This window comes from Lonchura striata, chromosome 10, assembly GCF_050655825.1.
Source record: "Lonchura striata isolate lonStrDom1 chromosome 10, ASM5065582v1, whole genome shotgun sequence".
Taxonomy (NCBI): domain Eukaryota; kingdom Metazoa; phylum Chordata; class Aves; order Passeriformes; family Estrildidae; genus Lonchura; species Lonchura striata.
In genome coordinates, this window is record NC_140712.1 from 22,045,248 (window position 1) to 22,059,237 (window position 13,990).

The 13,990-nt window shown below is 43.6% G+C and overlaps 2 protein-coding genes across 5 annotated transcripts in view; both read right to left on the bottom strand.

Annotated features, from left to right (window-relative positions):
- Positions 1-3,579, bottom strand: part of ADAMTS17 (ADAM metallopeptidase with thrombospondin type 1 motif 17) — a 165,392-nt gene extending 161,813 nt beyond the window's left edge. The window contains exon 1 of the mRNA XM_085588932.1: positions 998-3,579. Coding sequence (XP_085445058.1) covers positions 998-1,001 — 4 coding nt within the window. The 5' untranslated portion in view covers positions 1,002-3,579. The remainder of the gene's footprint in view (positions 1-997) is intronic.
- A 151-nt stretch (positions 3,580-3,730) lies between these two features.
- CERS3 (ceramide synthase 3) overlaps positions 3,731-13,990 on the bottom strand; it is a 42,950-nt gene continuing 32,690 nt past the window's right edge. For 3 of the 4 annotated variants that reach the window (XM_085588942.1, XM_085588943.1, XM_085588941.1), the window contains one exon: positions 3,731-7,204. In XM_085588942.1, the coding sequence (XP_085445068.1) occupies positions 7,073-7,204 (132 nt within the window). In that variant the 3' untranslated portion in view covers positions 3,731-7,072. The remainder of the gene's footprint in view (positions 7,205-13,990) is intronic. The other variant, XM_085588944.1, reaches the window with a different exon arrangement.

Genomic DNA, 13,990 nt, shown 5'->3' on the forward strand with positions numbered 1-13,990 from the left:
CTGTGAGATTTATCCTCCTTATTTGCATGACAGACATAGATGAGAACAGGACTTCACTTACCACCAGCCACAATCCCTGTGGCTTGAAAATTATGTCAATTAAAGAGACAATATGAAAAATTACAGGCAGTAAAGCAGTGTTAGAGCAGATTTAACATCCTTTCTTCTCCAGCCAGATACACCAGGTACAGCTCTGGTACCAGGAGACAAAGCAGAATAGTGCTACACCTACAGAGAAAGGGCCACTGGTGACACCCAGGCAGATGCCAGCCCTTGGGACACCAGCACACTGGGCCTCTGGACTGGCACCAAACACTCATCTCAGTAAAATTTAAGTGTTTTTTACCCGACACCTCTTTCACAGTCAGAGCCCGACCAAGTGGAAGCGCCAGCTGCGTGAATTTTGCTCGGCGATATTCAACAACATCTGTTTTCGGGGTAAAAGACGGACAGCAGCGCTGCACGGAGCCGTGTCCTGCTATTGCCACCTCGTGGGGCCTCGCAGCAATGACCAGGTCACCCGCTGGGGTGGCACCGGAGGGGCCCGCGGCGTTCCCATCGCGGCAGCCCCGGCAGCGCTGGGCTCTCCAAAGGCAGCTGCAGCCAGAACCAGAGGGAGGCGATTCCCCAGTTCACCGAGTGCTGTGCATGCCCTGCAGAACAGCCGGGGTTATTGAACAGTCCTACCCTTAGGCTAAAGGGGACATTGCTACCGAGTCCTATTCTCTGCTCATCCTTACAGGACCCGAAGGGATAAAAAAAGCTGCAAACACACAATCATTACCTGACCTTGCTGCCCTTGCAATGGGGAAATGTACGAGACATTCTTTGGTTGCTGAATAATTCCTCTTTTAAATCAGCAAAGGAGCTAGGTAGAATTTGCACGGCCTGATAAGATTTAGCACAAGTTGGTAAGATTTAGCTCCTGCTTCCCACAGATTCTTATGTAATCCTAGGACTTCTGTTGTCTACAGCTCACGACAACTGAGCCACTTACCCATAGGTGCAGTAGGAAGGTCTTTTAGCAGCTTTCTCCTGCTCTTTGTTGTAGAGAGCAAACACACAAATCTTCCAGGATCTCTTCTAGGACTCCTGGGATTTCCAATCAGCCAGGAAAAGCACAAAACCAGCTCTGAGGTCCAAGGAGGGGGGGTCAGGCTCACCCAGCAACTGGAGGTGAAGTGTGGGGTCGTTGCCACAGCTGCAGGTCTGCTGGGCTCCAGCCCCAGCCCAGTCCCCTCACTCACGTACTGGGAACTCTGTGAAGGAGCTTTTCCCAGATCCTCCTGCTTTGCTCCTGCCCTGGGAACTCTTTGGCTGGGCTCAGTGCGAGGCTGCTGGTGCTTGGGGAAAAGGAGTTGTCCTGGCTGCAAAGTTCAGCTCTGAGTCCAGGCAACGCTGGCTGCTGCTGCTCGGAATGCTGATCCCCGGGATACAGAACTACTGTCTTTTTCCTCCTGCTTCTCTTGGGACTTGTTCCTCCTACTATTGTTACTGCTCTGCTTTGTGCTTCTTGGTGATGTCAGTTCTGTGTTTGAGCTCATGCTGTGTTGTCCCAGCCATTTTTGCTCCTGCTTTCCCTCTGCTCCCTTCTCTCCCCTCCCTCAGCAGCCATCTCCAACTGCACCCACATGCTGAGGCAGTTGTGACAACCATGGCTCCTCTTTCACCTCTTCCTGGCAAATTTGGTCTTGGATTGTTGGCATTAGCATCAGCAGCCCAGGCATTGCTCAGATCCTGAGCAAGAAGGGGACAGCAGTGTGCCCACTGGAAGTGAGGATTCTGCCTTGAAAAGGGGAGGACTGCTTTGCCAGGAAGGATACATGCCCAACTTGGGAAGAGGTAGAGCTGTGCTCAGGTGAGTGTCCTGCAAACAGAAACACCAATTTTCCAGGAAGGATTTTGCCCTGGGCTACAGGAAGAGGAAGCCCTGAGGCTGTGCCCGATGGTTAGAGAATGCAGTGCCATGCTGACCTTGTTGTAACTGGTCACATGAGATCTGGGTCTAATTCTCACCAGTATCATGGGGAAAACTCCTGTGAATTTCAGTGGAAATTTAATCACTTATTTCTCTGCTCAACTTAACTTCTTTTAGACCACCTTCTCTTGTGGTAGGAAAAATATGGACTTTTCACCACCTGAAACAACTGCCTGGGACCCGTTTCTTCCCACCCAGCTCAAAACGGTGCTCCAAGGCTACAAGGCCATGCTTCTTGCACTTCAAAGTCACTGTGGAGAAGGTTTATACTTGTTATTCCACTTCATGTTTCTGACTTTAAAATGATTATGGGGTCTCCTCTGAATGCTTTATGGGGTAACAAAACTCAGAAGAATAGGGCTTACTCCAGCTGAGTAAATAGAAGCTATTTTCATAAATCTTGAGACTATTGGAACATCAACAACATTATCCTGTATGGGTTGTTATGACTTTGTGTTTGCAGATTCATGTGTTAAAGCTCAGACTTGTGCTTTCAGCCATGTCTTCTACTACAGTAGAAACTTCAGGTAGCCCCAGAGAATGTTCTCCCAATCCAATAATCCCTCAGAGCCCCACTTGAAGCTCTCTGTAGCCAGCCTGGGTGGAGACCACACTGCTTTGATCATATCCTTTTCCTTGGAGGGAGCCCATCAAACAGCCAGGGAACCAGGAACAATAATTTCCAGTGATTTTGAGTGAAATCAGCTCCCAGGTACATTCATGGCTCATGTGCTGCTCCACACCAGAGGTTCCCAGCTCCAGGGCAGCCAACAGCCCTGGACCTGCTCTGGAGCTCTCACACCTGGGCTGCATCCGTGTGCTCAGCATGGACTGTCATTCCTGGTGAGCTGCTGCTCTTCAAACCCGCAGCTGGGGGAAGTGCCTGTGGAGATGATATTTGTCTTCCAAATTCAGCAACATTTTTTTTTTTAATTCTTCACAGTTTGCAAGTTGTTCGTAGCCAAAACTCACACAGCCCTGCTCGGTTTGTTTTCCATCTCCTTTATTCTTACTCATAAGCTTAAAAAAAAAAAAAAAATCAGCTAATAAAACCAAAGTGTTTTGCTACAGTTCATTATTTGGGCTGAAACACCTTCCCTTCTGTTTGATTGCCCATGGGAAGAAATGGTAAGTCAGAACCTCTGCAATCTTCCCAACCAGGGAGGCAGAAATGGAAAGAAGAAATATGGAGCAGTTTTTCAGTTGATACAAATGAACACAGCTCCCTTGTTTTCTATAGAGCTTTCTTGCTTTTGCCAGCTGAAGATCCACGTCTGAGCTGCCTCACAGGTGCTTGTGATGAGCCACTGATAATCCCATAACAACCTGCTGGGCAGTAGCACCTCAGTCCTAACACACAGAACTTCCTAGGTAACCCTAATGTGCACTCAAAACCCAGCTGGGTAGAGATACAAACAGGTGTAACATTCCTGGTGTACTCAGGAGCACTTGCAAGTACTTTAATCAAAGCATAAACCCTGAATAATAAAAATGATGGGTGATGCCCCCATCAATTTTGCTTCCTCTCCATCTGTTAATTGTTCAGAAAAACACAAGTTCATTTACAGAGAATGCTGTTAGGTTTTGTGAAGGTTGTGGGTCATCCAGCTGTTTCCAAGCAATGGAAAATCTTGGAAGAGAAAGGAATTATTTCCTGAACTAATGATGCTCCCATTGAAAAGCTTGGAGGGAATGGAAAGCAGAGAGGACACTGCAAGGCAGAGAAATAAAGAAAATCTTTACCTAGATACCTCTTTTTAAAAAATATTTATTTGTAGTGTGTATTTCAGCTGACCAAAGTCAGTGGCATTAAGAACAAAAAAAAAAGATAATACAGAATAACATGAATTGACAAAATGATTTCTGTGGAGTAAAGGAGATCTGTAAACCCAATGCAGAGCAGGCTGGTAAATCTGAGATAAGTACAGAAGAAGCAGAGTACACGTGGACAGGAATACCTGAACTAAATCCAGAGAAATTAAATGGAACAGAAGAGTTTCCCTTGCATCTTATGGACTAATATTTGATTTTCAGTCTAGAGCTCTATTAGAAATATGTGGCACAGTCAAGGTGACACAGCAAAACCAGATGCAAAGTGTCAACTCATTGAACCAGGACACTGTGAAATGGTAAAAAGAAAATATTAGAGTCTATCTGTGCTCCTATACATACCTACAGTTGTTCTGCATCTGCACTTTGAGACTCTTTGCAGAACAAGATTATAAACATGTTGAATCTTCATTGCATTGCATTGAATAGACTGAAAATCTTGAAGCACCATGACATAAATTTCTTTAGCAGAAATTGTGCCCCCATTGCCTCAGATTCTTGTTTCTGAGTTTCTATCAGTTAAATGCACATAACTCCAGGAATGAGCTGATGTTAATCTGATGTTAACAGAGGACACTCTGACAGTCCATTCCCACTTCTTTCTGTGCTGTGGGTATTTATTACCAGGGCCTAGTGGTTTACATTCAGAATTTTTAGGTCTAATCCCCTTGGTTGTCCATGACAGTAATCCATGAAAGGGCTCTCCATGGCCTGCCTGCCTTCCACCCCCTCCCACTGCAATGTTAGTTACCTGTTTACTGTGCCCAGACTTCACCTTCAGGATGTTACTTTCTTCCATATTCTTCTGTACTCACCCAAAATTTGCCTTAAAAGTTTTATATCTGAGTGTAGTTATCTACCTTTGTTCTTCCTTTAAGATCTCAGTTTCACATCAACTTAGAACAACCGTTCTTGCAATTAGGTTGGATAACTGCAGTCCAAAATTTTTACTAGGCAAGACTCCAATAGAGTTAATTGGCTTCAGTGGGAGACTTGTCCTGAGTAGGAAAGGCAAAGTTTTGGCCTCAAGGAGACTATAAATTCCAGTTTAAAAATCAGTAGTTGTTCAGAGGTTCATTCCCGTGACAACACCATTCTTTGTGTTTCCTTTCCTAAGTTCCTTTTCTAGTCATAGGAGGAAAGCTTCTGGCACCAAAATCGAATGATAATACTCTGGCCATCTCCCAAAACCCTGTTACATCTCGAAGAAAGCACCGTTGTCTCTCCCAAGGGAGTGTAAATCCTCCAAGACGCTGGATTTCCACATTTTGTTAGGAAAGTGTTTTTCATGCAGGCAATAAACAGGCCTCGATATCAACTGTGCCCCTGCCAAACTCTTCAGTTGCTTTACATGCTGCCATCAGTGCTTACACTCCCCATACTCCCCCTCTGCAGTATTTAAGGTGTTCTCATCCGTGCAGGAAGGACACTGGTGGCCAAAGGCTGCTGAGGGGTCTCTGCCCACTCAGCCCAAGTGGCACCACCGAACCACAAACACCAGAACAGGGGTCCTTTTCCACCACCACACATCTCCCTTCCTTCTCAGAAGCTGTAGGCCATGCTCCTTCCTCAGTGTAATTCCCTTTGTAGTAAAACATGCATATTTGGGTCCAAAATGGTCAAAACACAAGTGAAAATGTAGACACTGTAAAAAAATCCTCTGTAATCAAGCCCTCCTACAGCTTCTTGTAACTGCATGAAACCCACTTCTTCATATCTGAAATCCCAAACATTTCCCATTCTTTCAATGCTTCAGACACTGAATTACATCCCACTTGCCAAGGAAACCTTGGGAAAACAAGTGACTCCTGTAAGGCTTCCCGTAGGTCACCAACTCCTGCCGGAGCAGCCGAGGGGAACGGAGCTGAACACTCTGCACTGAGGCTGCTCTAGGAGGGGTCCCCTGGCCTCTATCAAACTACTGGATTTAGCTCCCCAGATGAGCTCAGCTACTGTAGAACCACATGCAGAGCCTCTCACCTCCCAGACTTATGACACAAATCCTTTATGACCCTGTGAGCTAATGCAGAGGGAAATGGGACTGGCACCACCCTGTTTACAAGGCCTGGGCTCTCCATGGATAGCCCTGGGACTGAAAATGCTGTTACAGCCCCACTTGTGTTATAACAGAAGTGCAAATTTAGGATAGAGGCACTTTGAGTAACAGGAGCTGTTGCTCACTAGTTACAGCATAAACAACAGCATGTGGCTAAAGTCACATACATCCAAGTTTGGGTCTAGCTGATGTGATTCCCATTTTATAAAAGAGCAGAGATGGAAAAACAGATCCTGGTAACAAATGAACCCACAGCAGTGACAGTGTGACATCCTGTGCCATCCCCAGTGCCCAGGTACCTGCAGTGAACACTCCAGAACCACAGATCAGAACTCCAGAGAAGGCAGCATCCAAAGCTGTGAGACAAGGTCACGAGAAGGGAATGGATGAGATTTGGTTTTAACTTTCTGGTCTGCAGATCATTGAGGAGCAGAGGGTGTTTTTCCCAATTTCCACTTCCCCTCTTCTCTCCACTCTGCACTCTCTAACACTGGGCCAAAATGACTGAAAGACATTTGAGAAGCCTGGAACTCAATGGAGAATTGGGGCTGAGTTTTGCTGTTTTAACAGTGACTTCCTTGACACAATATTTCAGCTATCTATCACTTCAGAGAAAGACTATATTTCTACACTGAAGCCAACCCTTCACAGACAAGTAATTTGAATTCCTCCACGTTCACTTCCTCTGGCCTCCAGGAAATGAAATATAACTCAGAAAAATACCCATTTTGATGAGGGTTTAAACTGAAAAGTAAAGATAAAATGTCAGTCACTGTACAGCACTATCAACTTTTCCCCACATTGAGTAATTCTGGTTCCTAATGGAGTTCACACTACCTACGTACCACGAAACATCTGTGATTTAAATTGTTTGATGAAATATATCTTATATCAGATTGAAAAACAACATTAGAATCAACGGGACACTAAATTACTTGACTCTCTTGAGCTTTGCCCTTGTGGAGCACTGTCAGTCAGCGTGTCCAAACATCTTTCCACACACTCCACAACGATTCCAAAAGTGGGTCATTAACACATTTCATCATGTTATGCAATTCCACCCTCCCCTCTAAACTGGGCTTTTTTCCAGGTCCAGTAGCCAACAATAAATCAATCACAGTCTCTCACAAGCCTTTTGACTTAAATCCTGTCCTGGAGGTTGGGCTAAAACCAGAGCAGGAATCAGCAGGAGGTGAGGCAGGACAGGGCTAGTGGTGACTGCTGCTTAGGAGGTGTTTGCTTGACCCACTGTTGTTCTTGGTGGCACTCTTTGTGGCCTCCTCTTCAGTGTCTGTAAGAGAATCTTCCTCCTCTTCATCACTCCGATCATCTTTCAAGTCCTAGGAAGAAGAAAGCACTGTGAGAATATTTTCCTGCCCCCCAGAAACACACTCTGCCCCAAAAATGGAGGGTACATCTAAGGGGAGATCAATTAACAGCACTTTAATTTTGCAGAACCAAATGTTCTTTAGACAAAACTGCTTCCATGACCTCAGCCCAGCCACTTGACCCCTTCTTGTTCATTTCTGCTTTTCCCTGTAGTGTGACTATTAATCCCTGGGTGCTGTGGGATTAATTAACAGCTGTGAAGTGCAGGGAAGATAAAAAGAATATTGTTTTAAATATAAATATGATGAATACACTCACCAAACACAGGAGCTGAGAGGCTGCCTGCTTCTGACAGGTGTAAACTAAACAGTGATGAGTTGTGCCAGCATCTCCTGGCACCAACTTTGCTCAAAGACACTTGCTGACCCTAAAATGCTCTTTCCTGCTCAGTGGTATACACAGCACATCACTGGCACAGGGGAGGCTGTGTCTGTACAGCTGTTGTGCATCTTGAGTTTATCACCTTGCTAAGGGAACTGCCCACAGGGAGAATGGTGCTCCAGGAGCAGGGATGGAAGGGGTCAGTAAGGCAGCCTGCCCCTCAGGAAAACCCCTCCCCAGCTCCATAGGGACAGCTCCTAGCATCTGGCAATCATGCTTCATCCCAGACAGTCAAAAATGGAAACACTGAATGCTTCCACCACACAGAGAAAAGTCATTGCATCTACCCCATGTTTCAGGGAGAGGTGAGACCACGCCGTGCTGTTTGTCATGGCACATAAAACACACCATAAGTTTCCTATTTCTCAACTCCTGCCATAACCCAAGGCTCTACAATGTGTTCAGAACTTTGTTTCAAACAATCAAAGCTTCTTTAAACTAAGTCACCCCTATTTTCCCTTCAGTACAACAAGGTCACAAGAGCAGCACCTGCCTGGAAGACTTTCTACACCAGTGGGTGACCTGCTCCACAGGCTCAGGGCAGGATGCTCTAGTGAGTGATGCTGTACATCCAGAAAACACTTCCTTCTTCCTTATTCCTGAGCACAGGAACCACTTTTTGTGTCTTTTTGTACTGTAGGATGCTGGGGCTTCTCCTCATGACAGAGCTCTGCTCCTGAGCCATGTGCTGGAGCTGGCAGGAATTCAGCACAGACAATCCCCTGCCTGCACAGCCACACAGGGACCACTCCATCACGGCTAAATCTGCTCTCATGTCATCCATCTGGACCTCAGCTACACAGGCAGAGGCTGCTCAGTCTCCCTGTGCTGTGCCAAGGTCAGAGCAGTGACGCAGGCAGGAGAAACCAGGGTTGTTCTTGCCCCTCCTGTATCTGCTTTTGGAATCAACTAACAATTCCACTTCCTTAGAGTGCTGCTCTGAGGTCTTTCTTAAGCACCAAATTCATACAGAGAAAATAAATAACAGCACAGTAATAACTCATCCAATTGCAATCTCATATCCCTTCATATATTACACTTCTAGTAAAAAGTATAGGGCTAGAAAGCAAATTAAAGCCTGAGCTCTGGCTCATCACAAACTATAAACTTCCTGGAGATTTTCTTTTGCTTTTTCCCTAACAACTTACAAAGGGTATCAAAACAAACAAATCTAACTGTAAATACTGTAAGATAAACTTGGCATGCCATCAGTTAGAGAAAAGGCAAGACAGCCTTTCCCACACAATTTATGAGGTTCTGGTTCTTTCAGATCACCTCACTCCCTCCTGCTATTTTTGCCATTTGTATTTGCAGTAAAAGACAAATGTTTAGGGGTGGGGGGAAACTTGTTGCTTTTCTGCCACCAGAAATGTTTCAGAAAGAAAAGCAAACTAATCCAAAGCAGTGTCTGATGCCAAACCCACTACACTCCCTGGAAGTGCTCTCATCTCCCTGAGGCTGCACTTAGGGACTCAGTGGGAATAATGTCAGGGAAGTTTGGGGAGTTTCATTTGGAGTCCCTCCTTATGCTGCACACAAATTTCTGGTGCTCAGGCATGTGCTTGAGAACAGCTGGCAAACTGCTCTGCTTGGAATGATGGCCAGTTTGTGATATTGATTCCTGTTTCCTATAGGAATGAGTTGGCATTTCCAGCATGGAACTGGAAACTCAGAGTTGGCTTCCCCTTTTTAATGTTGTCAAGCTGGATGCTCTGATTAAAAGGCACTATATATAGTAATTAAAAAACATGTCATGTTTTTTTCCAGCCCACTGTAAATCCTTGGCTTTAAGAGAACATCTTGCAGATTTCAAAGAAGCAGAATTAAATTTTTTCATGTTCTGAAGTAATTTCTGCAAATTTTCTTAATTCTGGGAGACAGTGATACTTGTGAAATCCTGATATTAATCAAGAGAAAATGTTGCTAAATTAAATCTAATTTTTATTAAGTTTTGTAATAATAAACTTGCTTCCTGACCAAGTGCCTCTACAAATTCCTGCTTTAGGAGAGTCTGGCCATTTTTGTCTGGCTTGTTTAAGTGATAGAACTTGAAACAGCAATAGCTTCATCTGTAACTGGAAACCCAAACAAACCTGTCTTTGCAAACTGTTTAACAGACTATTATAAATATATTAGGCTATCCTCAGTGAAGTTTGTGCCTCTTCACTTTGACCTTCTAATAATAACAAAAGTTGTAACATTTCTAGGATTTTCCCCGCTTTAATACCAAGATGTTTTCTCTGAGCCACTCACATCGTATATCATACTCATGCTTTCCAACTTAAAGGCTCTGCTCTGACTGTCCCTGAGCAGCAGCAGATGAATATACTATCAGGAATACAAGAGCTGGCAAACTGTAAGTACCACAGCTGAGGCCATCATTAATACTCAATGGTTTAGTTTAATGGCATCAAATGCATTTATTATACTTCAGCTGGTTTTGGGTAACAGACAAAATGGATGTGTACATTTTCTGTTCTGGATGACTAACCAATTTAATCTTTCTAAATGGATGAATGGTTTCAAGGTTTATGAGAAGCAACACTAATGCTATAAAGTCTGCAAGAGAGCCATTTGTAGTGAAGCCAAAGCTACAAACTTTTATAATCTTTTTTTCCTTTTGTTTAACCCTTCCACCTGCTGCTCAGTCTGCCTCTTTTAGTTAAATGAGCCGTATTTGTTAAGGTAGTTTTGGCTTCTTGCATTTCACTGCTGTTAGAACATGTATCATTGAAGTCATTAGCACTAGATGAATGGTTAAGGGACCCTCTAAGCGACTTCATGGAAATAAAAAGAGTTCTTGAAATTAAGAGATGAACAAAATTCTCTTGTAAGCAGAAAAATACAGTTCTATCCTCCATCTAAACTAGCAGAGAATTCACTCCTAATTGTACAAGTTTGTCTCTCAATAAAGCACTCGGAGATCTCTTCCCTTCTGACAAGCCCTTGGTCCTGCACTGTGCTGCAGCTGAGAGCAGCAGGACAGGGCTGTGCTGACAACTGATGGCAGCGTTGCCTTCCTGTCCCCTGGGCTGGTGACACCATGGCAATCACTGCTGAAATGGGGCTGGGCAGACACCACCCTTCCCTCCTGCCTCCCTTCACTGGGAACGTGGCATCTTTGTCCTTGTCTTTGGCAATGCTGAGGTCCCACTGCAGCCACAGCTCCTACCTGCCACAGCAGGGGAGTTCAGGTGGGAAGTGTACAAGCAGAGGCAATACTGCCAGGCAGTATCAAATAGGCAAAAATAAATTGGAGCAACGTGGATTGATCCTACAAACAGAGAGGAAACCTTAGCAACGTGCCTCTGCTTTCTCAGAAGGGAATGGGCCCTTCCTAGCAAATGTCAGTTCCCTGGGAGGGTGGGGAGGTCTGGCACAAGCTGCCCAGAGCAGCTGTGGATGGATCTCTGGAAGTGTCCAAAGCCAGGCTGGACAGGGCTTGGAGCAGCCTGGGATAGTGGAAGTGTCCCTGCCCATGGCAGGGGTGGCATGGGATGGGCTTTAAGGTCCTTTCCAACCCAAACCATTCCATGATTCCAACTGTGTCCATGTGAGTTGTGGGAGATGGTCCAGGCCCAACTCACCTGGTGGGATCAACACTGACTCACTTCAACCTTCTCAGCAGTATAAAAAGATTTCAATTTGGCTCCAACTAGACAAGACTAGAACCAATTAATTTTTTGGGCCAAGCATAATTTACATCCACACTTTTAAATGGACCTCTCCTACCAAATACTGATGTATCAAAACAATTCAGAGCTGATTCCAGAATTTTGCTTTCTAATCAGGTGAAATTTAGATTTTTGGACTTTCAAATATTTATTCTTAACATTTAGTTGGAGTTTTCTGATTTTTAAATGTATCTTCTATTAAAATCAAAACCTTATACCTTAATTCTACCTTAAAAAATATTTTCATTTAAACATCCACAAACACATTGACTAGATCTTGATTTTTCAATGTAAAGACAGTAAATTCCACAGCACCTGCACATATGGAAACAGCTTGAAGTACAAAGATGAAAGCTATTAGTCAGGTCAGCAATGACTGCCTCAAATAAAAGAGATAATAAACAAGTGAGATTATAAAAAGTCAGTCCAAATAGATAGAAGGGGGTACTTTTCTAACAAATAATACTATAAAGTTGATGAATCTCTGAGTTCAACATGTTGAATTCAACATCAATAATTCAACTCAGCTGACATATGACTTAATAAGTCTTTACTTTCCTATTGAGACTAAGCAATATACATTTGGATTCAAGCAAACTCTTATGTATTTCCAGCCTGGAAGATTTTATTGGAAAATATATTTCCCTTTTCAGTTCATACACACTAGGCAACATAAATAATGTTTATCTTCCATGGACGATGCACAGTTTTCTGCAGTTTTAAAATGAAGATGCAGACCTCTAAGTTAATTGTATTGGACATCTTGTGGCAAAAAGTCCTATCTCTTCTATGTAACACCAATTCCCCAAGCTTTCTATTGAGAGTTTTCAGAAGGAACTAAAAGACTCATAAAAAACAAATTAAAAGTTCCAGTAATTCCACGAATATTGAAAAGAATAGCTTTATAAATCTAGATGTTGCTACTTGAACACATCCTTGATTTAACCCCACGGAAACCTCAGTGGTGGTGTCACTCAGCACAGCACACCTGGAACTGGGGCTGCGTGCCCCGAGTGCAGTGAAGAACCAAGGCATTGTTTGCAGCTCATCAGGTTCTGTGGCCGAGTGATTGAAATCAGGGGCTGAACCTCGGCCTGCGGGGCTTTGCGATAATGTCAAAAGCCCAGGAGGTACCGAGTGAGTCATAATGTCCCACTGCTTTTTGCATTATTCCCATTTTAAATCCACAGTTGGCAAAGAAACAAAGAACAATATAATAGGCATTTGATGCTGTTCTCTACAGTGAACTTTTTTTTACCCTAGGACAGAACTCGCTTTAAGCCAAGGAGTTCAGTGGTATGAACTTTTATCAGAACATGCACTTTTACTCCTCAGAAATGCTGTTTTGGCTACAAAACAGCTGATCAGACACTCGTGCTGTTCTCAGTGAGGTATGATACTGCACTCAATTAATGTTTTGAAACAACACAGCTGCTAAAGAGTATTCCTGCAGAAGCCTTGTGGCACTGTGGACTGAGACCACAACACACAGCTATGTAACAGGCACTTCTGTCCAGCAGGAGCATTTCTCTACATCCTCAGAGACCATTCCATTCCTGTTGTGATCCATCTAAACTTGATATCTGTACTTAAACATCAACCTCATTTTCAGTGGCATACCTAACATGAAATGTTTTTTTCCTGTATTCATATTGCAATACCTAAAATCCAGAGTCCTTGTAACCACCCTGACATCAAGGCTGGGTTTGGAATACTTTGAGTGGCACCCAGTGAACAAAGGTTATGCAATTTCCTTACTGAGCCAAATATACAGAGATGGAGGCACCACTCTTCCTTCCTGCACTGGTCACAGAGGGACCCTGGAAATTGTGGTAGGCACAGCCTAAGTTACACAAGACAAATCCCAGCCTGGAGCTGCTGCACACCCATCCCTGTCTGCTCAGGCTGCTCTGTGCTTCCTGCTGAGGGGAACCTGCAGTGTCCTGATCAAAACTCACTACAATTGTGTTACAGAGGACAAACTGCTCCTTTAAAGCATTCCCTCCCTTCTTGCCATGTTATTATGATTATGGAGCACTCCTAGGTTCTCCTAGGGAAACATTTTCTTTAAATACAAGACACAACAATTTTCATTCTTAATTGATATTAACCTATCATTTACTAGCTTTATTTCAATCTTTTTAAAAATTGATTCACCAGATTGCAGTTCAGTAACTCCCTCTGAAAATATAAGAATTATTCACCTCATAACACAGTCACAATTCAAATCTCTGCAGAATATATTAAAAATAGTAAATGAAGGCATCAAAAGTTCTGTAAAGGCTTAGGGTTCACTCTGTGAATTGATTTTTGGCAATTGAAAAAATAAATACATATGCACACTATTATACATATATAATTTTTATATAGGTGTATATATAAAACTAGCAAGAAATGGAACATTTCATAAAGATTCTGCTAGAAAATTAAAATATACAAGCAGTTAAAATGAGAAGCCAGAAAATTCGTCAGCAAATGCCCTTCTGTGAACAGCAAGGTAAAGCAATTAATTTTGGAGCAAAAACTTTACCAACATTTGTCTTTCCTCTGACTTAGGAACCTGCACATCAAAAGAACCATTTGGATGGGGGATTTAGCAGAAGTGGAGCTGCCTTGTGCCAGGGAACACGCAGAGAGGGGCGGGGGTGCTTGTTTGGCCAGATCCATTGCTGGTGAAAACTG